Source organism: Narcine bancroftii, chromosome 1 (assembly GCF_036971445.1).
Source record: "Narcine bancroftii isolate sNarBan1 chromosome 1, sNarBan1.hap1, whole genome shotgun sequence".
In the NCBI taxonomy this organism is placed as follows: Eukaryota; Metazoa; Chordata; class Chondrichthyes; order Torpediniformes; family Narcinidae; genus Narcine; species Narcine bancroftii.
In genome coordinates, this window is record NC_091469.1 from 384,393,636 (window position 1) to 384,420,396 (window position 26,761).

At 37.8% G+C, this 26,761-nt stretch overlaps 1 protein-coding gene across 4 annotated transcripts in view; it reads left to right on the top strand.

The window, feature by feature from the left end:
• The window catches only part of tmem245 (transmembrane protein 245), a 120,771-nt gene extending 94,265 nt beyond the window's left edge, over positions 1–26,506 (top strand). For 3 of the 4 annotated variants that reach the window (XM_069913544.1, XM_069913543.1, XM_069913540.1), the window contains 2 exons: positions 15,090–15,284; positions 23,463–26,506. In XM_069913544.1, coding sequence (XP_069769645.1) covers positions 15,090–15,284; positions 23,463–23,508 — 241 coding nt within the window. In that variant the 3' untranslated portion in view covers positions 23,509–26,506. Of the gene's footprint in view, positions 1–252; positions 354–15,089; positions 15,285–23,462 lie in introns of those variants that run through there. The other variant, XM_069913542.1, reaches the window with a different exon arrangement.
• Positions 26,507–26,761: the final 255 nt, after the last annotated feature.

Here is a 26,761-nt window from a genome sequence, read left to right on the forward strand (position 1 = left end):
AATATTCTACCAGTTATTTGAGTTATGCCCCCTATTATTTGATCCTCCCCTTTCAGTTACAGAATATTGATATTGTTTAAGCTTTGCAAAATGGTATAGTCCTCATTTTATGACTCTGGCATCATTCTTGTTCTTTCTGTCTGCATTCTCTCAGAGCTTTTCTAAAATATGGTGGCCAAACTATATAGAGTTGAAGATGTGGGTTAATAAGTGTATACAATTCAAGCATAACATTCCTGTTTTTTTATACAGTGCCCTGCTAATAAAAGAAGCTGTTATTTTGTTGTCATTGTTCTGACTACCTAAAAGGATTTGTGGACAAACAAGATCTTGGTTGGTGCAATTTTCAAATTTGAGTTTTTATTTACATTAGCACATTTAGCAGCTTGCTTTTGTCATTATTTCTGGCAGATGGAGCCACAGACAATATGGGGGATTGTCCATTTAAGTGAAAAATGATTATCTTTGCAGCTTTTAAAGGAGCAACTAAAAAAGTGAAACAGCATTATCTCTGAATGCTGGATGTTATTCATTGAGCTAACCAGTAGCCCATGTTCAAAATGTAACAAGAGTTGACAGAGCTGGTGGTAATATTAAAAGTTTGTTAATGGCTCTAAGTTTTATTCATATGTGTAAGCTTTAGAGAGAAATTTTGTTACATTTTTAATCACATTTTTTTTTGGTGGTATACACATCATGGGCCGAAGGGTCTGTAATGTGCAGAAATATTTTAAACTAGTGGTTATACTTTAAGTAATCGCTAGGTCATCAGTGCTCTGTGATTAGTAAGGGATTGCTTAACGTGTTCTGTGAGTGGGAAAGGAAGGTTGAGAACCATTGCTCTAGACCCATTGGTTACTGAAATATTTTGCTTGATTAAAAATTGTAATTAGCCCATTTCCTTTGGAGTTATGAAACTGTGCACATAACAAATCAATGAGGTACGATTAAAACAGTGGTTTTTCAAACTTTTTCTTTTCACCCACATACCACCTTAAGCAATCCCTCACTAATCACAGAGCACTGATGGCATAGGGAATACTTAAAGTGGTATGTGAGTGAAAAGAAAATGTTTGAGAACTACTGCTCTAAGCCATAAAGTTTTATTACCCTTATTGAAACAGATCCCCATGATCTAATAATATAAGTTCTCCACTCCACTTTACCAAGACTTTGCAGCAGTCCTATTTCAAATAATTCCAAAAATACAAATATAGTAGAAATTATGGTTTTCTGGACCAGTCTAGCAAATGCCTTATTTGGTTTTTTTTTTGGAAAAGATAACTTAATGAGATTGGATTTCTTGTACTCAAATGCAAATACACATCCCTTAGGATCTCAGTAATCTCATCCCTTATTTCCCCAACTTTCATAATATTGATATGCTCCAGTAGTATTAATGTACTTTCTTGAACTCACTGTTATCCACTTCCTCCTCCTTGTTGAGTACTGATGAGAAGTGTACATTTAGGACCTCTCTCATTTCATCTGGCATATAGAATACCCCTTTGAATTTAGGGATACTCACTTTTTCCCAGAAGATGAAAGATAGAAGTACTTAGATTTATAAAGTAACATGCTAGATTAAATTAAGTTTCTAAGTTAGATATAAATAAGCACGATAGTTGTCTTGATGGCAATACTGTTCCACAATATGGTGGAATATTTAATTAGAATCGAGAGTGACACTGTTAATTCAGAGACTTGGGTCCAGAAAGTGTTTCTGATGGCAGTTATATTCAGGCCCCTGAATAGTAGATGTGGGATATAAATTACATTAGGAGTTGGAGAAAGCATGCAAGAAAGATAATGGTATGGTGGTCATGAGGAACTTCGATATACAGGTAGACGGGAAAGGGAAATTTCTTCAGATATATAAAAAGCAAAGGAGAGGCAAGATTGGACATTGGAACACTGGAAAATGATGCTGGAAAAGTGCTAAAGAGAAACAAAGAAACAGTGGATGAATTGAATGGGTGTTTTGCATTAGTCTTTCAAAGACACCAGTGGTGTGCCAGTACTGGGAGGCATCGGGACAGAAGTGAGTATAATTGTTATTACTAAGGAGAGGGTGCTTAGGAAGCTGAAGAATCTTAAGGTAGATAACTCACATGGACTGGATGGAGTATACACCAGGATTTTAATAGAGTTAGCTTAGAGATTGTGGAGGCTTTCAAGAGTTACTAGATTCTTGAATGGTTCTGAGGGTGAGAAGTGTGAGAGAGAAAAGACAGGAAATTTTAGGTCAGTTAGCCTGAATTCAGTCATTGGTATGAGTATATTATTAAGGAAGAGGTTATGGGGTACAATACAAAATGCAACAAAGTCATCATGGATTCCTTCAGGGGATATCTTGCTGGACAAATCCGCTGGAATTCTTCGAGGAATTAACAAGTAGGATAGACAAAGGAAAGTCAGTGGATGCTGTTTACTTGGATTTTCACAAGGCATTTGACAAAGTGCTGCACATGAGGCTGTTATGCAAGATCAATAGTATATGAAAGATACTGGCAATGGATAGAAGATGTGACTGACTGGCAAAAGGCAGAGTGTGGCTGGCTGCTGGTGTCTAATTATGTTCTGAGAGGTTAGTGTTGGGTCCCCTAGTTTTCATGTTATGTATTAATAATCTGGATGATAGTCTATTTTGCTTTTGCAATTTGTATTATTGTATCAATCTTTGACTACTGCATGTATAGATAAAATATTAAATAAAATTTTCAAATCTAGATGATGGAGTTGATAGCGTTTTGGCCAAGTTTGTTGATGATACAAAGATAGGTGGAGGGGCAGGTGGTGCTGAGAAAAATAAGTTTGCAGAAGGACCAAGACTGATTGGGAGAATAAGCAAAGTGGCAAATGGAATATAGGCATAAACTATTTTCAGAAAGCAGAGATCTAAAGGGACTTGGAAATCCTAGTACAGAATTCCTTAAAGATTAAGTTGCAGGTTGAGTCGGTAGCAAGAAAGACCAATACAGTGCTAGTATTTGTTTTGAGAGGAGTAGAATATAAAAACAAAGAAGTAATGCTGAGGGGTTGGTCAGACCACATTGGGAGTACTGTGAGCAATTTTGGGTCCAGAGGGGTTTGACGAGAATGATCTGGAGATGAGAGGGCATTTGATGGCTTTGGGAGTACTTGCTGGAAATTAGAAGGATGGGGGGAGGGGGTGAAAATCTCATTGAAACCTATTGAATATGGAAAGGGCTGGACAGCATAGACATGGAGAGTCATTAGGTTAATAGATTCTTGATTAGTAAAGGTTCAAGGTTTACAGGGAGAAGACAGAAGAATGGGGTTGAGAAGGAAAAATTAGTCTGCCTTAATTAACCATAAGATATAGGAGCAGATTCCGCAAAGCAGGACGTCAAGCGCTGAAGAGCTGGCTCTGAATGGGCAACTAAAGCGGCATCGTCTGCAAAGAGTAGTTCACGGACAAGTTTCTCTTGTGTCTTGGTGTGAGCTTGCAGGCGCCTCAGATTGAAGAGACTGCCATCCGTGCGGTACCGGATGTAAACAGCGTCTTCATTGTTGGGGTCTTTCATGGCTTGGTTCAGCATCATGCTGAAGAAGATTGAAAAGAGGGTTGGTGCGAGAACACAGCCTTGCTTCACGCCATTGTTAATGGAGAAGGGTTCAGAGAGCTCATTGCTGTATCTGACCCGACCTTGTTGGTTTTCGTGCAGTTGGATAATCATGTTGAGGAACTTTGGGGGACATCCGATGCGCTCTAGTATTTGCCAAAGCCCTTTCCTGCTCACGGTGTCGAAGGCTTTGGTGAGGTCAACAAAGGTGATGTAGAGTCCTTTGTTTTGTTCTCTGCACTTTTCTTGGAGCTGTCTAGAACGCTTCCACCAGCGTTGTCTCCGCTCCATCCTCAACATCCATTGGTGCGCTTTCATCCCTAACGTCGAAGTACTCGAGATGGCAGAGGTCGACAGCATCGAGTCCACGCTGCTGAAGATCCAGCTGCGCTGGATGGGTCACGTCTCCAGAATGGAGGACCATCGCCTTCCCAAGATCGTGTTATATGGCGAGCTCTCCACTGGCCACCGTGACAGAGGTGCACCAAAGAAAAGGTACAAGGACTGCCTAAAGAAATCTCTTGGTGCCTGCCACATTGACCACCGCCAGTGGGCTGATATCGCCTCAAATCGTGCATCTTGGCGCCTCACAGTTTGGCGGGCAGCAACCTCCTTTGAAGAAGACCACAGAGCCCACCTCACTGACAAAAGGCAAAGTAGGAAAAACCCAACACCCAACCCCAACCCACCAATTTTCCCCTGCAGCCGCTGCAACCGTGTCTGCCTGTCCCGCATCGGACTTGTCAGCCACAAACGAGCCTGCAGCTGACGTGGACTTTTACCCCCTCCATAAATCTTCGTCCGCGAAGCCAAGCCAAAGTCAATAGGAGCAGATATGGGCCATTTAATCTGCTTCCACATACCATTATGATCTGATCCATTCTTCTACACAGCAGCATTCCCCTACCTTCTTCCCATAATCTGATACTGTGAGCATTCAGATACCTAGCAATCTCTGCCTTAAATACACCCAATGATTTGGCCTCCACAACCACCTATGGCAAGAACTTCTTCAGATTTACCACCTTCTGTCTGAAGAAATCATATCTCTGTTCTAAGCAGACACCCTTCAATCCTGAAGTTGTGCTGTCTTGTCCTCGACTCCCTTACCATGGGAAACAACTTTGCTACATCTACTAGGTCCAGGCCTTTCAACATTCAAAATGTATAAAATCTCCCTTATTCTTCTGAACTCCAAGGAGTACAGTCCAAGAGCTGCTAAGTATTCTTCATGTACTAATGCCTTCATTCCAGGAATCATCCTTATGAATATTCTCTGAACCCTCTCCAGTGCCAGCACATCCTTTCTTAAATTAGGAGCCCAAAACTGTACTCTGCACTCCAAATGAAGCCTCACCAGTGTTTTATAAGCTTCAACACCACATTCCTGCTCTTGTATCCTTTTCGTCTAGATATAAATGTTAAATTGCATCCACCTTCTTCACCACGGTCTCAACCTGGAAGTTATCCTTTAGGATATCCTGCACGAGGACTCTCAAGTCCCTTTCCACTTCTGAGTTTTGAATATTTTCCCCATCCAAAAAATAGTCTACCCTTTTATTCTTTCTACCAAAATGCATGACCATACACTTTCCAACATTCTACTGTCTCCCTCCCTCTTTAAATAAAGGAGTGACCTTTGCAATTTTTATGTCCCTGGAAACATGCTAGAAGCTATTGATTCTTGGAAGATCATTACTATTGCCTCCACAGTTGCTATAGCTACTTCTTTTTGAACCCGAGGGTGCGTTCCATATGGTCTGGGAGACTGATCTACCTTTCAACCATTCAGCTTCCCAAGCACTTTCTCTGCTGATAGTGTCTGCATTCACCACTTTTCATTGATGCCCTTGAAAGTCAAGAGTACTGCTTATGTCTTCCACAGTGAATGCAAAATACACATTCAGTTCCTCTGCCATCTCCTTGTAAAGTTCATCTTTTCCTTCCTAATGACCTTTAGTTCCCTTTTGTAAACTTCTAAAAGTTTCCCAGGATGGTTTCTTCACACTAAATTTTGCTTCCTTGTACGCCCTTTCTTTTGATTTTACTTTGACTTCTCGTGAAAATTTTCCATTCAAATACAGTATTTCTTTTTTGGAATGTACCTGTCTTGCACCTTCCTTATTTCTTGCAGAAACTCCAGCCATTGCTGCTCTGCTGTTCTACCTGCTAGTGTGCCTGTCCAATCGACTTTGGCCAGTTCCTCTCTCATACCTCTGTAGTTCCCTTTTGTCCACTGGTATACTAACACATCTGATTTTAGTTTCTCACAAACAGCAGGGTGAATTCTATCATATTATGATCAATGCCTCCTAAGGATTTCCTTTCCTTTAGCAACCTTGTAAATTCTGATTCAGTACACAATACCCAATCCGGATTTGCCATTTCCTTCATCGGCTGAGTCACAAGCTGTTTGAAGAAGCCATCCTAAAGACAATCCTTCAATTCCTTCTCTAGGATTCAGCACTAACCTGGTTTTCCCAATTAACCCACATATTTAAATCTCCCATGATTATTGGATCATTACCCTTTTTGCATGGCTTTTCTATCTCTTTTGTAGTTTGAAGCTACATCCTAGCTACTGTTTGGAGGCCTGAATACAACTCCCATCAGAATCTTTATACCATTACTGTTTAATTCTACCCACAAAGATTCTGTATCTTCTGATCCAATGGGTCCTCTTTCCAAAGACGTAATTCCATTTTTAACCACCAGAACAACCCCACTCCCTCGGCCTACCTTCCTGTCCTTCCAATATACAGATATTTGGTTCCCGTCCCCCTGCTAAACTAATGCTCTAGCAAAGCTTCCCGCCAAGATTTTTGTCTCCTTCCCATTCAGGTGCAGCCCGTCCTTTCTGTACAGGTCATACCTTCCCCAGAAGAGTTCCCAATGATCCTTGATTCTGAACCTCTGCCTCAATTCATCAGCCATGCATTCATCAGCCATAACTTCCTATTCCTGTCCTCATTGGCTTGTGGCACAGGCAGTAAACCAGAGATAACCACCCATGATGACCTGTTTTCTAGTTTCCTTCCTTAACTCTCTATATTCCCTCTTCAGGACTTCTTCCCTTTTCCTTTCTATGTCATTGGTACCAACATACACCACGACATCTGGCTCCTCACCCTCCTACTTGAGAATGCTCTGAGAAGTCCCTGACCCTGGCAACGTACCATCCAGGAGTCTCGATCTTGCTCACAGAACCTCTTGTCTGTTCCCCTATCAAATCCTCAATCACTATAGCTTTCCTCTTCTCCCACCTTCCCTTCTGAGCTGAAGGGCCAGACTCTGTGCCAGAGACCTGACCACTGCTACTTGTCCCTGGTAGATCGTCCTGCTAAAAGTGTCCAAAACATTATACTTGTTGTTGAGGGGAACAGGCACAGGAATGCTCTCCACTGACTGCCTATTCCCTTTCCCTCTCCAAACAGTCACGCAGTTACCTGCCTCTTGGGTGTGATTGTCTTCATATAAGCGCCTATCACCCTCTCTGCCTCCCAAATGATCTGGAGTTCATCCAGCTCCCTAACATTATCTGCAAGGAGCTGCAGCTGGATGCACCTCATGCAGATTAGTAATCAGGGACACGTGCTGTCCCAAATTTCCCACTTCCTGCAATTGGAACGTACCACTGCCATCTCCACTACTTACTCTGGATTGCTATGAAAAAACCTTGCCTATACCTATAGCAGAAAACCTCGAGCCAAAGCCTCTAACTCACCACTCTTACAATGGACTGCTCTAACAATTGACTGGCACAGCAGGCTCTATGGGCCAAATGCTTAATTCTACTCCTATGTCTGATGGAGAAACTAGGGGCTCCAAAGGACTGGCAAAGTGGAATTGATGAAAATGGCAATCATTCTTGAAATTGTTTTAGGTAAATTGCTAGGACACATCTTGAAATGTTTTTTTTTGCTTTATTTTTATACTCAAGCACCTCATCTTTCCATGTTGCCTGTACCTGCCATATACCTCTGCCTTCTTCAGAACCAGATTCCCGATATCCCTCAAAAACCAAGGTTCCGTATGCTTGTTAACTTTGCCTTTAATCCTTACAGGACCATTTAAACTCTGTTCGCTCAAATTTTCACTTTTGAAGCCTCCCACTTATCAAACATATCCCTGCCAGAAAAGAACCAAGCCCAATCCATGCTCTCTAGATCCTTTCTCATTTCCTCAAAATTGGCCTTTCTCCAATTTAGAATCTCAACCAGAGGACCAGATCTATCCTTATCCTGAAAATAATGGCATTATGATCACTGGACCCAAAGTATTCCTGTCCTACCTCATTTCCCTGAAAGGAGATCCATTATTGCTCACTCTAGTTCATCCATTCTCAACCAGGAGGGGGATGGACATTGAGGGGGTGCATGTGTAACATGAATATCTTTTTTTTTTATATTTAGTCAGTAGAAGAGAAATATGGAAGAAACCAAAACTTGACTGCTTCACAGGGAAGGGGTCCACATAGCCAAAAAAAGGTTGAAAATGGCTGCTCAAATTTGGTACCTCTATATATTGATTTAGAAAACTTTCCTGAACACATTTGACAAACTCCAAGTCATGCAGCCCTTCTATAGTATGGGAGTCCCAGTCAACATGTGGAAAATTAAAATAATCTCCTATCACAACTCTGTTTCCTGCAGCTTTGCTCCTCCAATTTTCGCTGATTATTGGGTGGTCTATAATGTGGTCATTACTTTCCTGTTCCTCAGCACCACCCATATAACCTCATTAGACAATCCCTGTAGTCTGTCCTGTCTGAGAGCTGCTGTGACATTTTCCCTGACGAGCAATGCCACTCTTCCCCCTTTCATCTCTCCCACTTTATCATGTCTGAAACAATGGAAGCGTGGAACACTGTGCTGCCAGTCCTGCCCCTCCCACACCCAGGTTTCACTAATGGCCACAATGTCATGATTCCATGTTCCAATCCACACTCTTAAGTTTGTCTGCCTTTCCTACACTAATCCTAGACACGCCTCAGAACATTATTCTTGCCACACACAACCCTTTCATTCTTGTCTTTGTATTCTATATCAACAATCTTTTTCTACCCCACTCCACTATTTGCTCTGGCACTCTGGTTGCCTTCGCTCCAAGATGCAGTGATAGAGGTTATTTTGTAAAACATGCAACAAAAGTGCAGAATTTCAGAGTGAGAGGTCAGTGATACTACTTTAGGTTTCATTCAGGAGTCTGATAATGGCAGTAAAGAAGCTGTCCTTGAATCTGCTGGTGCATTATTAACAAGGTTTACTTTGAAGGACTGGCCAAATAGCAGTTATGGTTTGGAATTCTCCAGCAAAATGCGTTGAAGTGCAGTTTTGTTTTATCATCCAAACTCCTTTTAATGCAGCTTGTCCAGGGTTACTTTCTTTCAATACAATTTCTACATTTCCAAACATATTATTCAAATTAGGTAAAGCATAGTTGTGCAAAGAAAGATGGTGGCAAAAGACCAAACTATGACTGTCTCAAGAAAACCCTGCCCATCTGCCACCAACATGTGACCTGCTATACCAGAGGTCCCAGCACACTCGATCTCTGCTACTCCAAGATAAGGAAGGCCTATCGTTCATTCCCGAGAATGCATTTTGGCAAGGTGGATCATCTGGCTGTGCTCCTTCTGCCTTCATACAGATAGTGCCTAAAAAGAGAGGCTTTGAAAATCATGACAACTGGAAGTTGTTTGCAGGAGGCTGAAGAACATTGGCAGGACTTCCTCAATTCAGCAGATTGAGTGGTGTTCAAGGACTCAGCTGATGACACCAGGGCTGTCACAAGACTTTATCAAAAGAGTTGTGAATGAGTGTATGCCCACCAAATCGTTCAGGGCTTTCCCAAACCAGAGGACCTGGATGAACAATGAAATCCAGGTAAAAGTCAATTTTGCATACACATTGAAAAATCTGGTAAACTTTTGGTTAATCGATTGAAAGGAATTGCTGCTAAGAGACAAATTACTAAGATTCCGATGGATGATGATAATGTTACTACAACAATGATACATTTAGAGAATTCTATTTGAGATTGTATATTTCTGAATCTTATAAAGATAATTGCCTAATAATGGATTTTTTGGACCACTTAAATACTCTCACGCTATCTCAGAATTATTGCACGAGTCTGAAGGAGCCTATTTTGCAAGAGAGAATACTTTTAGCTATTTCTTCATTACAGTCAAGTAAATCTCCAGGACTTGATGGGAATTTTAAAATCTTTTCCTAAATAGCTTTTGCCTCAAATAAGTTTGGTGTTTAATTACTTATTTAAACAGGGTAATCTTCTAGTACCTTTTAATGAAACTTGCATCTCTCATTGCAAAAAAGGGGAAAGATCCACTTGAGTGTTCTTCCTATAGGCCAGTTTCTTTATTGAATGTTGATATGAAGATCTTGGCTAAAGTGTTAGCCCATAGACTGGAGAATATTTTACCATTAATTATTTCTGATGATGACTGGCTTCATTAAAAATCATTATTCTTAGTTTAATTTATGCTGTTTATTGAACATTTTATATTTACCCCCCCCCCCCAATTCCTGTTCTTGAATGTGGCCTTTTGTTAGACACAGAGAAAGCATTTTATCAAGAAGAGTGGGGTTATTTATTTGCAATTCTGAAAAAAAATTAACTTTGGACCATGTTTCTTCAATGGATTAAATTGTTATATTTATGTCCTAATGCTTCAGTCCTTGCTTACTCACAACAATCAAAACATTTTTATCTTCAATGGAGTACTCATCAAGGCTGGCTTTAAGTCCATTTCTTTTTGATTTGGTCTTAGAGCAATTGCCTTTCGTGAGTGTAGAGATTTTTCAGGGATTTATTGGAAAGGTATTGAACATAAAGTTTCCTTATATGCAGATGATCTTTTTATATCTAATCCAGAGACTTCTTTACCATTCATATTATCTGTTCTATCTCAATTTAGTCAGTTCTCAGGGTATAAGCTAAATCTCCATAAAAGTGAACTTTTGCTCTTGAAATGTTCCTGTACCTAGGTATTTTAATTTCCCTTTTAAGATTGTGGGAGATCAATTTTCTTATCTTGGTATGACAATTAGCAAAAACTATAAACATCTGTTTAGGGAAAAAATTTATATTTTACTTACAGGTTAAATTGTCTCTAACTAGATGGTTATCTTTGTCAATTTCTCTGATTGATCGTATTAATTCAATTAAAATGAACATCATATCTAAATTTTTGTTATCTTTTCCAATCTATACCAATTTTTATTCCTAAATCCTTTCTTTGATTCACTTGATTTGCTTTTGTATATGGCAAGGAAAACGTCCTCTCTTGAGTATAGTCATCTTCAAAAATGAAAAAGGAATGGTGATTTGGCATGTCCTAATTTTAGATTTTATTATTGGGTGGTCAATATATGTAACTGGATTTTTTTTGTTGCAATTTGCTAACAGAGTTAAACACCCCATTCTAGATGGGTAGAAATGGAATTAAATTTTACAAAGGATATTTTCTTGTTGGAAATTCTTGGGTCTTCTCTATCTTCTTTACATAAATTAACTGACAGCTAATCATTAAACATAGTTTGAGAATATGGGCACAATTTAGAAGGTTTTTTTTTAATTTCAGAGTTTTTCTCTTATTAGCCCAATTATCTTTTCCAACCTTCTTTTCATGATTCAGCTTTTAAAGAGTGGCACAAATTGGGCATTAAATGTTTTAAAGATCTTTTAATTTACAACAATTTTGCATCCTTTGGTTGTAAAGTTTATCTAAAGTTTTTTTTTAAATTTTTACAAATTAGGCATTTTGTTCAATCCTAGATTCCTAATTTTCCTGCAATTCCCAGGGTGAATATTCTTGATACATTTTTTGAACTACAAGGCTTAATATCTCTTAATTACGACAAAGTGGCCAAGTTAGGACGAGACTCATTAATTCTACTACAGCAGTGGATCTTAACTTTCTTTCTCTGGGATCCTTTTCTCAATTACTCTCAAAATTTGTAGATTATTCAACTCTGCCTTTTTTTAAAAAAAATGACCCCATAGTTATTATCATTATCTTGGCCAGCAATCCTCATAGGGTAGGATTTAATTATTAGTTTAGGAATTTTTTAAAAAACTTTTTTCCATTTAATAATATGGGTACCTTGTTTATCATTACTTAATACTTGCAACTTGATATTAAATTATTACTATAGGTACCTATGTACTTTGCATATATTAAAACCAATAAAAAGAATGAAAAAGACAAGCCTCGATAATTAAAATCAAGAAAGCATGGAAGCAAGATTTGAACCTTTTAATTTCCAATGAAGTGTGGAATGCTATTCTTAAACTGATTAACACTACATCCTTTTGTGCATGACATTATCTGTTGCAATTTAAAGTGGTTCATAGAGCATATGTCTAAAGTTAAACTGTCTCATTTATATCCAGTCATAAATCCTCAATGTGACAAATATAAAGCAGGTGTGATGCCTCTTTAATTCACATGTTCTGGCCCTGCTCTAGCTTTGAAAAATTTGGAAGCAAGTTTTTCAAACTCTTATTAAAATGGGAACCTATCTAAGGAAGAAACATAACACATTCATTAAGATGTGACATCCTTACTTGAAATATATTGGCATACTGATTAGTTCTCCCCCCCCACCACCCCCATCGAAATAGGGGTACTGTAACAATCCGTCCCAGAAGGGAAATGAATGTGATCACAGAAATGGGACATGATGCAGGCAACGTTTCTTTCAGTTTTGATTTTTTTTAAACTTTCTTTTTAAATTGAATCTAATTGAATCAATGTAATTTAATTGACTATACTTTCAGTTTTATGAAGATGGGGAGGATAAATATAGACTGTATATTACATGAATGTTAAAAAAATATGGCTTGTTTGAATTTTGAGTCGATGAAAATTAAAATAAAATATTTTTTTTAAATCCCTCTAATATATCTTTTTGGAATACTTAGAGACGATGTTATACTAACTTCAATGTTGCATTTGATCCTTTTCTTTGTTAATGGCCACACGTGCAATTTTGATTAAATGGAAAGACAGTATTTCACCTACACATGCACAATGGTTAAACTTGGTAAGAAAATAAGATATGCTGTAATTGATTCAAATATCAAATTCCATACTATATGAGGCTCTTTTATGGACAACTATCATAATCTTGAGAGTTAGTGCTGATTTGGAATTTTGGCATGGCGTTCTCTCTCTCCCTCTCTCTCCCTCTCTCTCCCTCTCTCTCCCTCTCTCTCCCTCTCTCTCCCTCTCTCTCCCTCTCTCTCCCTCTCTCTCCCTCTCTCTCCCTCTCTCTCCCTCTCTCTCCCTCTCTCTCCCTCTCTCTCCCTCTCTCTCCCTCTCTCTCCCTCTCTCTCCCTCTCTCTCCCTCTCTCTCCCTCTCTCTCCCTCTCTCTCCCTCTCTCTCCCTCTCTCTCCCTCTCTCTCCCTCTCTCTCCCTCTCTCTCCCTCTCTCTCCCTCTCTCTCCCTCCCTCTCCCTCCCTCCAAGTTTATGCCACTTGAATTTCAACCTTGCTTAGAAGGGGTTTAGAATTCCTCTTTTTTTGGTTGGGTTCCATTATCTCATTATGTTTGTGCTATTGTACTTCTGAATTTTCACCTGATCATTATTGTAACTTTTTACTACATATCATAATTGTATTGTTCATTTTTTTTCTGTTGAATAAATATCAATAAAAATATTTTTAAAAGAAAAATGCTAAGAGCCAGATCACAGATATTTAGGACCAGAGATCTAGATCCCTACAGAAGGAGCAGGTATGACCTGTGGAAAGCCATCTCCCAGGTGAAGTAGAGTTTCTGGATGAAAATGGAAACGACGAGGGATATTTGACAGCTGTGGCAGAGCCTAAATTGAAATAACCTGCTACAAAACAAAATTCAGTACAGTAGGAGACAGCAAAACTTCACTCCCAGGAGAATTCGATGCCTTCTATGCCCGAGTTGACAAGAAGGAACCAAACATCCCCTGATGATTCTCTCCTGTCTGTATCCGAGGATGGCATGCAGGTTGCCTTCAAGAGAGTGAATCCAAAGAAAGCATCCAGTTCAGCCAGAGTACACAGCCAAGTATTAAAACTCTGTGCTGACCAACATATTCATGGATATATTCAACATCTCACTCTGGCAGGGTGTGGTACCCACCTGTTTCAAACTGACATCAATAGTACCAATGACCAAGAGTGTGGTAACCTGCCTAAATGATTGTCGACCAGTGGCAATCACACCAACAGTGATCAAGTGGTTTGAAAGGCTGGTGTTGTAGCATGTCAACTGTCTGAGTGACAACATGGATCTGTTTCAACTAGCAACAAGTCTTTGGCAGTTGCCATCTTACTGGCTCCACATAAAGCCATGGAATACCTGGACAGCAAAGATGCATACATCAGGATGCTCTTTATAGACTACTTTTCAGAATTTAACACTGCCATTCTCTCAAAACTGATCAGTAAATTCCAAGATCTGGGACTCAAACTCCACTGTGCAATTGGATCCTTGATTTCCTCACCTACACACCACAGTGAGGATTGGTAAGAACATCTCCACAATCTCCATCAGTACCAGAGATCCACAGGGCTGCGTCATTAGCCCCCTGCTCTACTTGCTTTACACCTATGACTGCGTGGCTCAAATTCACTGATGGTACCACCATAGTGGGTTGTATAAAAAAGGGTGGGGAGGGGGAAAAAGAGTCAGCATGCAGGAGGGAGACTGAAAATTTGGCCAAATGGTGCACTCAATGTCACTAAAACCAAGGAGCTGATTGTTGACTTAAGGAAGGGAAAACCAGAGATGTACAATCATTGGGGGATCAGAGATGGAGAGGGTGAGCAAATTTAAGTTCTTAGGAGTCACTATCTTGGAGGATCTTTCCTGGACTTAACACACTAATGGCTTCATGAAGAAAGCACATCAGCACCTCTGCATCCTCAGGAGTTTGCGGAAGTTTGGTATGACACAAAAAACACTGGCATATTTCTACAGCTGTGTGCTGACCAGCTGCATCAGTCTGATATGGGGACACCAATACCCCTGAGTGTAAAACAAGGTAGACATAGCCCATGACATCACAGGCAAAATCCTTTCCAACATTTAGAACATATTTGGGGAACACTGCTGTCGGAGAGCAACAGTGATCATCAAGGATTCACACCACTCAGCACATGCTCTGTTTTTGCTGCTGCTATCAGGAAAGAGGTGTAGGTGCCACAAGACTTGCACCTGGAATAGCTGCTACCCCTCCACCATCAGACTTCTCAACTGAAATGTGTAGGTGTTAAACTGGCAAACTAGTTTCAAAACAGCTGTCAATTTGGTAGAAAGAATAAGGAGGCTGAATGTTGCTCGAAAAACACTAAATCTCTGATAGTTTGCTACCTCTTTTTTGGATTTTGTTTCCTGCCCTCCCTTCGGAATCAATGGGATACAAAAAGTAAACCTGAACAAGATGCAACTTAAATTTGTAACATGTTTTCTTTGTTATTTCTTTCCACAGTGGTGGTCACCCATATCTCACTGGTTTGGCTGTAGCAGGGGGAGCTTATTACCTTGGTCTGGAAGGTGCAATCATTGGACCTATACTGTTGTGCATCCTAGTAGTTGCCTCCAATATATACAGTGCTATGTTGTTGAGTCCTTCAACTGCCTTACCTACTCCTTCCCAGACTCCTTGGCCATTGCAAATACATCGGTAAGTTCCCACTGGCAAATTAGGTTTATTGCTAAGCTGTGATTATCAAAATGTTCCCATATACATTTCAAACACAACTAGATAGTATAGAGGAATTATGAAGGACATTTGCTTGTTTCATAACTATTTAACAATGTTTCTTTTTAATCCTTGATTTGGACATAATGTCTGAGATTAAATTAATTTCGGTATAATACCTGACTGATTCCTGAAAAGGTTGGTGAGGCCACATTTGAGTATTGTGTTCAATTTTGGTCAAGGTGTTATAGCAATGTTGTCAAATATGGGAAGGTGCAGAGAAGATTTATGAGGATGTTGCCAGGACACAGAGGTTAAGCAGGCTAGGGTTTTATTTCTTTTATAATTTTTTTTAAAATTTTTCACACTGTGAATCATATCAATCAAAATACACAGTGGCATTTTCTCCCCTTTTTTCCCCCTTCCCACCCCCCTCCAAACCCATTTAACGTTCAACATATACAATAAACCCATTAAACAATGTCATCACACAATGAAAATAAACAAGAAAATTGTGTCATCTACTTTTGCACACTGGATCAAGTCATTTTGTCTTATCATTTTAGGGGGTGGAGGTCCACAGTAGGACCTCTCCATTGTGTTCCATGTACGGTTCCCAATTTGTTCAAATAATGTGACTTTATTTTTTAAATTATATGTTATTTTTTCCAATGGAATATATTTATTCATTTCCATGTACCATTGCTGTACTCTCAGGCTCTCTTCTGATTTCCAAGTTGACATTATACATTTTTTTGCTACAGCTAAGGCTATCATAATAAATCTTTTTTGCGCTTCATCCAGTTTAAGGCCTAATTCTTTACTTCTTATATTACTTAGAAGAAAGATTTCTGGATTTTTTGGTATGTTGCTTTTTGTGATTTTATTTAATACCTTATATAGATCTTCCCAAAACTTTCTCACTTTCTCACATGCCCAAATTGCATGTACTGTTGTTCCTGTTTCCTTCTTACAGCGAAAACATCTATCTGATAATGTTGGATCCCATTTTTTTTAACTTATGGGGCGTTATATAAATCTGTGTAACCAATTATATTGTATCATGCGTAACCTCGTGTTTATTATATTCTTCATAGTTCTAGAGCATAACTTTTCCCATATTTCATTTTTTATCTTTATGTTTAAATCTTTTTCCCACTTTCGTTTGGGTTTATAGTTTATTTCATCATTTTCCTTCTCTTGCAGCTTGATGTACATGTTTGTAAATCTTTTCATTATCGTTGTTTCTATAATCACATATTTAAAGCTGCTTCCTTCTGGTAATCTCAGTCTGCTTCCCAATTTGTCCTTTAAATAGGCAGATGGTATGCAAGTTGATGGTATGCAAACATTGTACCATGAGTTATTCCATATTTGTACTTCATTTGTTTAAATGTTAATAAATTATTTCCCAAAAAACAATTTTCTATTCTTTTAATTCCTTTTCTCTCCCATTCTCTAAAGGAAAGGTTATCTATTGTGAAAGGGATTAGTTGATTTTGCATCAATAATAATTTTGGTAGTTGGTCATTTGTTTTTTTCATTTCTAAGTGAATCTTCTATATATTGAGTAAATGATGCAATACTGATGAACTTTTATATTAAACCAGTTTTTCATCCCACTTATAAAGTATATGTTCCGGTACCTTCTCCCCTATTTTATCTAGCTCTATCTTAGTCCAATCTGGTTTTTCCCTTGTCTGATAAAAATCTGATAAATACCTTAATTGTGCTGCTCTATAATAATTTTTGAAGTTTGGTAACTTCAAACCACCTTCTTTGTACCACTCTGTTAATTTATCTAATGCTATCCTCGGTTTCCCCTTTCCATAAGAATTTCCTTATTATTCTCTTTAGTTCATTGAAGAATTTCTCTGTTAAGGGAATTGGTAACGATTGAAATAGGTATTGTATCCTTGGGAAGACATTCATTTTAATGCAATTTTCCCTCCCTATCAATGTTAGTGGCAATTCTTTCCAATGTTCTAAGACTTCCTGTAATTTCTTCATTAATGGCTGATAATTTAATTTGTATAGGTGGCCTAAATTATGATCTAATCTAATACCTAGGTATTGGATTGCTTGTGTTTGCCATTTAAATGGTGATTCTTTTTTAAATTCTGTGTAATCCATGTTACTCATTGGCATTACTTCACTTTTATTTGCGTTGATCTTTTCAACGATATTTCTCCATATTCCTTGAATTTATTATGTAGTTCTTTTATTGATATTTCTGGTTCTGTTAAGTATACTATGATGACATATGCAAATGTCATTTTTATCCCTCTTATTTTATTTTCTGTTCTTATCAGTTCTTCCAATGGTTCTATTGCTAAAGCGAACAGTGAGGGAGATAGTGGACATCCCTGCCTAGTTGACTTATTTAATTTAAATTGGTTTGATACATATCCATTTACTGTCACCTTCGCCAATGGTCCATTATATAATGCTTTAATCCAATTAATATATTTTTCTGTTAGTTTGAACCTCTGTAATACTTCGAATAAATAATTCAATTTTTCTGCGTCTAAAGCAACAGCCACTGTTGGCATCTTATTTCCTTGAACTGCATGAATTAAATTAATAAATTTACAGACATTATCCGCTGTTTGTCTTTTCTTAATAAATCCAGTTTGATCTAGTTTTACTATTTTTGGTACACAGTCGGCCAATCTGTTTGCTAATAGTTTTGCTATTATCATATAATCTGAATTAAGTAGAGATATTGGTCTATATGATGCTGGTGTTAGTGGCTCCTTCCCCGTCTTTGGTATTACTGTAATTATTGCTGTTTTGCATGAATCTGGCAAGTTTTGTGTTTCTTCTATCTGGTTCATTACTTCCAGGAGTGGAGGAATTAATAACTCTTTAAATGTTTTATAGAATTCTATTGGGAATCCATCCCCTCCAGGCGTTTTATTGTTCGGCAGCTTTTTTTAATATATCCTGTATTTCCTCTATTTCAAATGGTTTTATCAACTTGTTTTGCTCCTCTTCTTGCAATTTCAGCAGTTCAATTTTAGCTAAAAACTCTTCTGTTTTGTCGTCTTACCCCTCGTTCTCAATTTGGTATAATTGTTCATAAAATTCCACTAAAGTTCTCATTAATCTCCTTTGGATTATATGTAATTTGTTTGTTCTTTTTCCTTGATGCCAATACAGTTCTTTTAGCTTGTTCTGTTTTAAGTTGCCAGGCTAATATTTTGTGCGTTTTTTCTCCTAGCTCGTAATACTTTTGCTTTATTTTCATTATGTTCTTTTCCACTTTATACGTTTGTAATATTTCATATTTTATTTTTTTGTGCGCCAATTTTCTTCTTTTTGTTGTATCTTCCCTTGTTGCTAGTTCTTTTTCTGTACTTACTATTTCCCTTTCCAACTGTTCTATTTCCCGATTGTAGTCTTTTTTCATCTTGGTTACATAACTTATTATCTGCCCTCTAATGAAGGCTTTCATTACATCCCATAATATAAATTTGTCTTTCAATGATTCCGTGTTTATTTCAAAGTACATTTTAATTTGGCGTTCAATAAATTCTCTAAATTCCTGTCTTTTAAGTAGCATGGAGTTTAACCTCCATCTCTATGTTCTTGGTGGGATGTCCTCCAGTTCTATTGCTAATAACAGGGGTGAATGATCAGATAGCAATCTAGCTTTATATTCAGTTTTCCTAACTCTCCCTTGAATATGGTCCGACAACAAAAACATATCAATCCTTGAGTATGTTTTATGCCTACTTGAATAATATGAGTATTCCTTCTCCCTTGGGTGCTGCCTCCTCCATATATCTATGTTTAATTTCCTGCATTGATTTAACCATAAATTTGGCCAGTTTATTCTTTTGTCCAGTTTTATCCAACTTTGGGTCCAAATTAAGGTTAAAATCCCCTCCTATCAATATATTCCCCTGCATATCTACAATCTTCAAAAAAATATCTTGCATAAACTTTTGATCGTCTTCATTAGGTGCATATGTATTGACCAAATTCCAGAATTCTGAATATATCTGACACTTTATCATTACATTCCTCCCTGCTGGGCCTATTATTTCCTCCTCTATTTTGATTAGTACATTTTTATTTATTAATATGGCTACACCTCTGGCTTTTGAATTATATGATGCTGCCGCTACGTGCCCTACCCAGTCTCTCCTTAATTTATTGCGTTCCACTTCAGTTAGATGTGTTTCCTGCACAAATGCTATATCTATTTTTTCTTTTTTCAGTAAATTTAATAGCCTTTTTTATTTAATTTGGTTATGTATTCTATTAATATTTATAGTCATATAGTTCAACATGGCCATCTCAAATTCTGTTTACACCTCATTTCCGCTTCCTCACCACCACCTTCGCCCTTTTCCCCATTTTCATCTCTCAGTTTTCCTTTTTTGAACTCAATGCATGACAACACTTTTAAAACATAAAATACTTCAACAACTTCCACATCTAAAATTCCCTTAACCCCAAGTGTCCCCCCCTCTCTCTGAGTTGCCCCTTGTCCCTTGCCAGGCAACCACACTCCCCTCTTCATTTGGATTGCGAACCCGCTCGCAAGCGTCAACTGATTTCGCAGTGATTGTTATTCTCTCCCACCCAAACCCCTCCAGAAAAGACTTTTATCTTCACATTTAACAAAGCTCACCCTCTTTTTTCCCCCTTACTTCATTATTTTTACATCTTTATATGTAGTTTGTCGTCATTCTTCGTTCTTGTTACATCTCTCCTTCTCTCCTGCAGGCATTCTGCAAATTCTCGTGCTTTCTCCAGATCCGAGAACAGTCTGTTTTGCTCCCCCGGGATAGATATTTTAAGCTCAGCTGAAAATCGTAACATAAATTTATAGCCTTTTTTCCATTGGATCGATTTTGCTGAGTTAAACTCCTTCCTCTTCTTTAGGAGTTCAAAACTTGTGTCTGGGTAAAAAAATATTTTTTGACTTCTCTTATTTTATTCCTTGCCCTCTCCAATATATTTTCTCTTGTCGTGTATTTCAGAAATTTTACTAAAACGGATCTTGGTTTTTGTTGTGTCTGGTTTCGGGGCTAGTGTTCTATGTGCCCTTTCTATTTCCATTCCTTCCTATATTTCTGACATTCTCAGGACCTTTGGGATCCATTCTTTTACAAATTCTTTCATATCTTTGCCTTCATCTTCCTTTAGGCCCACTATCTTTATGTTGTTTCGCCTACTATAGTTTTCCATTATTTCCATCTTCTGAGCGAACAACTCTTGTGACACTAACTATTTTGTCATTTTCTTCCAATTTTCTTCTTAAGTCATTCATTTCCATTTCTACAGCCATTCTCGTTCTTCCACATTTTCTAATCTTTTCCCTATTTCTGTCATGACCAGCTCTATTCTACTCACTTTTTCTTTTGTACTTTTCATTTCACTAAATTCTAATGTCAACCATTCTTTTAATGCGCTCATTTGTTCTTGAATTTTTTTAAATCTATATACTGTCCATCTGTTTTATCTTCTATTCCTCTGTGCAGAGCTTGGTCTTCTTCCTCTTCTTCTGTGTCTGCACCTGTGTTTGTGCCTTCTACTTCTCTTCCTTGTATCTGTGTCTCTTCTGACTTTCTTGTTGAGCTGCTTGCCTCACTTTGCTGGGTGATTTTTTGCATGGCTTCTTGCTGTTGGTCCTCCTGTTGCTGTTCTTCTTTCCTATCACCCTCTTTCCTGTCACTTTCCTCTTCTTCCAGCTGAGACCCCTGCTGTCGGGCATCTCTCAGCTGGTCACGCTGTGTTAGTTCACTCCTCAGCTGGGCCCCCCTCCCGTCGGTGTTTTCTTTTTCCTGCACTTCTGTTTGGCTCAGAGAGCCATTTTTGCGTTTGGGAGGTCGCGACTCTGCAGAATCGTCACCAACCTCAGGGAGCGGGCTCTTTTCTCCACAATGGCTCCCTGTTTCTTCATGCAGGTAAGGCCTTCTCCTTTCTCTTCTGGCGTCTTCTTTTTTTCCCCATTGTTTTTGCTTTTTCTTTCTCTTCTCCACAACTTTATCTTTTATTTGTTGTGTTTTGTGTTTCTTGAACTTCATGTTTTCTTCACTTTATTTCTTCTTTTCTGGAGAGAGCTGGTATTCTCCTACCGGCCACTACTCCATCACGTGACTCCCCCTAGTTTTATTTCTTGAAGTACAGGAAGATGAAGGGTAATCTCATAGAGGTATATAAAATCATGAGGTGAAATGATTGAGTGAACACATGATTTCTTGCCCAGAGTGGGTAACTATACTCAGAATGGTGGACCAGGCTGCTGGAGAAGGTAGTTAAGGCAGGAACCATTGAACTGTTTAAGAAACATTTAGATAGAATAGGTTTAGAGGGATATGGGCCAAATGCATGCAGGAGGGACTAGAGTGAGTGAAGTATTTTTGGTTAGCATGGCAGGTTGGGCCAGATGTGGAAGTAGCCATATATAGGAACAAAAGAGCAATGCTGAGTGAAATGAGTGATGTCTAATCAGGCTTGTTTATTGTATTTCACCTCAAACTTTGTAAAAAGGCATAATTACAGCACCTATCAAAGATGATTCTTTAAAATTATACAGACAATTACATTAATGTTACAATCCCGTCTTGATTTAAAGTGGAAGCTATTTACTTTCATAGTTTTTTTGTGCTCAAACTATATTTAAAACTGTTTAGGAAAAGCTGAATGCAACCAAGCATATATTTTTCTAGTGATAACCAATTCCCTGATAAGTTTGGTCTTGAATACTACAACTCTACTTTCCAAATGAGCTCATCATAAATTCATGATCTACTGCCACTCTCATATTTAGCTCATAAGAGGATGTATGACCCAGAATACTTCTATTCTGGAAATGAAGTGATTGGTTTGACAGATTAACCTGGAAAAAGACTTGAGAGTGATAACAAAGAGGCCTACATGCGTTTTTAAACACGCAAAGTAAGATTTGCATGGAAATATTCATTATATTGCAGATTGCTGGAATAAAAACTATTCTCCTCTCCAGGCCCATGGTTGCCATGTTTTGGTTGTCCATATCACCCAGGTCTACTAAGCTTCATTTTTCTCCTCTGCCATCTATTTTTATTATCAGTAATCAGGATTTATTATCATGAACAAGTCATAAAATTCTGTGTTTTGCGACAGCATCATAGTGCAAACCCTCATATTATAAACACCTTATATTACTATAAAAAATATAATAATGCACGAAAAGTAAGGCAGGTTCATTGATTATTCAGGAATCTGATAGCTGTGGGGAAGAAGCTGTCCTTGTGCTGTTGAGTTCTCGTCTTTAGGCTCCTGTACCTTTCCTCCCCCCCAGTGGTAGCAGAGTGAAGAGGGCATGGCCTGAGTGATGTGGGAGGTGGGGGGGGGAGGAGTCTTTGAGAATAGAGGCTGCTTTTCAAGACACTGCCTCATGTAGATGTCCTTGATGGAGTGAAGTCTGGTATCTGTGATGTCGCAGGCCAAGTTAACAACCCTCTGGAGTTTATTCTTTGCCTGAGAGTTGACACCTCTGTACCTCTTGCTTTTGAAAACAAATCATAGCTCTTTTTACCAAATTGAAGATTTTTTTGTAATTGTAATGGATTAATTGCGTAGATTTTATAAGAAATTGGTCTTTGTTTATTAATATCATGAATAAAAATGATCTGCTATTTAATTTTGATGCTTCATTTAACCTTATTCCAAAGATACTCTGGGTCTCATTTTTTTAAAAAATGATAACCATGTTTGAAAAGGAGAACTTCCAAGCTATGTTTAAATATTCCTGGTAATACAATGGATATTTGTTTATCAAATTTTACCCTGTATCAAGTGAGATTAAAAGTATGGAAACAGGGACCCTGAGTTTAATGGAGCATGAGAAAGCCATAGGCTGAACCATTAGGATTAAAAAAAACCAATTGATCAGTTTTAAAGTGTATGTAGTAAAAGTGTAAAATCAACTATTGCACATATAATTACATGCATTCTGCAGCATTTTTAAAAACCACAGACTTGGTTCAATTGTTTATGTTTGAGGATATTTGCACAGCATCTCATCAAATTACATAGCTTTGTAAAATTAAATTGGCATGACTGAATAGCTAGATGTGAAGATATTTTCAAGGCAACAACTGGGCAATACTGGTTGGTCTGTTTAAATGTGGATAACTGGTTTGTTTGTTTATATTTCAGGCCTTTTGGGGATAGTGCTGAGGAAGTAAAGCCTGCAACTGAGTGACCAAGTGTGTTTCCCTTATTACAGAGAGGAGTGTTAGTTCTTTATGTCACTTTCCTGCACTGAGTTCACACTGTCGTGGCCTTCATGTTTACTCCAAGGATGGAATGTTAACAAAAATAATTTATTATTCACAATTACATGGTCCATAAAGAATATGCTTCCTATTATTGTGCAATTAATGTAACGATATAGTCCAAAGTTAAAGTTTGTAATAATCGACAATTATCGTGCTGTCATACAAAGTTGAAATGCAATTTTCTTTCACCCTTTCTAATGGCAATTGTGTGCAGTCTGGAGTTAATTTGAAAATAGAATGTTGCACAAGATGCCAAACTATTGAAAACAAGTTTTACTTTCCTTTTCATTAATATTCATTAAGGCTTGACATGTTGGCAGATAGTCCAAGCCTCAAAATTTGCATACTTTTGAGTTTACTAAATTATTCTTTGAGATATTTTGATAGATATTTGCCCCTGAGCTGCACACTTGATACGATATTATGCTGTGCTGCATTTTTTTCATAAAGATCTTTTTGCCATTCTATGTTTGAAGGAGTGGGACGGTGTAAATAATATTGATGACTTGAATACCTGATTTCCAGTGCTGCCTGTGTGAAGTTTTCGTTCTCTTTGCAATGATGTAGATTTCCTTCCACATCCCAAAGACGTGTAGGTTAATTCACCATTAGGGACTCTAGGAACAATAAATAAACGCATGAATGATGGTTGGAAGAATGGCCTGCTGCTATAGGTATGCCTTTCTCACCTCAATAAATCCAGAAATAACATCAGGACAATGGAGGGAAAATGAACAGAATAAAATGTGTTTACTAATGGAATTCTTTAGGGGTTGAATAGGAGAGAACATTTTGAAAGGTATTGTCTACAATCCCTAGACCAAATAAGTTCACTGATACAAATACTATACCAAATTCATAACAAGCTGAAATCTGCAGCAAAGACCTGTAGCTACTGAATATTAGATTAATTTGTGGGTTTTTTCATTTAAGTTGGTTTAAATATTTATAACTTCCTTTACGGTCTAAAGCTTCAATTTGCATTTCCTTGAATTTAGTGCAGAGATGCAGTCTAACAGATTGAACCAAAGGGTACATAATAGGGGTGAATAATTAATTGATTCAATCATAATTCCGCCTCATGAGTGGAGATACAACTGACCAAATGAGGACTGGTGTAAGATTAATTCTAAAAAAGATTGACAAATTTGAGGCTATTGATTGGAAGAATGGCACAATTTATACATGTTTAAAGGTAATACAGTAATTTAACTACAGCATGCCAGTTTTGTCACATGCCATGTTGGTTATTAACAGAGGGAATAAAAATATAAAAAGGTTAATGATCTCCATGATTTAAATTAGTCAATAATTTCTGACAATTTAATATTCATATACTGTACTGAGAGAATTTTAGTCAGGTAGAGCTATATTTTGAAAAGGGAAATATATTAACAATTTTTTAGATATTTTGTTCACTTTAATAACTCGTCTGTAAAAGATTCAGGATTAAATTTATTTTATCAACTGCAAAAATGATTGTAATTAGGATACAGGCAAGGAAACTCATTTACATGAGCAATTTATATGGTATACAGGTACACAATCTTTCATCCAAAACCCTTGGGACTAGACACTTTTTGGATATTAGAATAATAGTAACAGTGGGTACATGAAGTAATTGCGCCGATTTCAGATTCGCACAAAACAAAGACACTCCAATTAAAAGGGTCTCTGGATTGGGGTGGGGGGGGGGTTGCAACGTCATATATCTTCACTTCTTTGTTGTCAAATCCACTCAATCAGCAAAAGGTCAACGGTCAAAATCTATGTTTTTTTCCCTACGCAATTTTTTTCTGTTTTTCATTAGTTTCTGATCATTGCTGTCACTGTAAACTTCAATATCTTATCTTCTGCTTCTATATGGTGGTAGTTCCCACACCATAATCTTCAGTAAGACATTGCACAGATACACTATGATCAAGTTTCTGCAATAATTACTTCGTGTTATCACTAATGACAGATGCTTCTTTTCTGCTTCTCTTTTTTTTTAGATAGAATTTGCATGATTTTACCAGTCTGAAGAATGTCTGATGTCTTGACATTAGTCGTTCACACGCGAGTTTAGACAGCATACCGAAAGTGCGGTAATTAAAGAGGCAGGACTTGCAACTCGCGTCATCGATACGTGCTATTTATTCATTCATTGTTCACGGAATGCCTGCAGTTGACTGCAGACTTCCCGTTCTGACCTTTTCACAAAGCATGCATTCTGAGAAAATGGCAATAATTTCCTGGAATGTAGTGTCTGTGTAAAAAGTATATCTGTTACCGAAAGGGGACTCTGCAGTTCTTTTTGACATTTTCACAGTCTTCAAAGTCTGTGAGCAGTAGAGGCGCATCTGACTGGTCGGAGCACTGAGACACAGTGCTGGACGGGGTAGGTTGCATCAGGTCATTTTTGGCACCAAACGCAAGCTTTGGTGTACAGACAACATCTGTGTAAAAAATGCCCAGTTTTCAGAAGTTTGGATAAAAGATTATGTACCTGTACAATCTTACAAGTTTTACTTCTATAAACTAATTTATGCAAGTAAAAATGTGCAAAAATGTACTGTATGTGTAGATGTTTCCTTGACACATTTAAATTTCATTGCTTCAAGTGATATTAACAATGGATCCTGGTAGGGGAGTTCCATGCTTGTGTACAAATATCAATTTAGCAGTATACTGAAGCTTGTATATGTTGTAACATTTAAATAATGGATTTGGTATTATTTACTGTTTACTATACAAAACATACTGGGAGTGTAGGTTAATTGGGGGTAAATTGGGCAGCACAGACTCATGGGCCAAAATGGCCTTTTACCATGGTGTATGTCTAAATGTAATTTTTTTAATTGTCTTGTAAATAGAAAAATATGTCAAATTATCTTTGCAGACCTGGCTGTCTTAAAGTTGTTAAATAGATTAAAAAATGAAGTATAGTGTGATTTTTCCATGTTTGAGTATATTTCAGTATGCTAAACTCTTATTACTGACAGCTTTTGATATTGGAATTGTTTTTGTCACTGGCTTGAACTGACAGACAAGGCTGAGTGAAGCCTCTTATCACAAAATTCTACAGGAGAACCATCACTAGAAAGACTAGTGTTTTTTTTTAGACAGCAATGTCAGAAAATTTAACATAATTACACACTTTGTGGTCGTTTACACTCCACACCTTAAGTTCCTGTG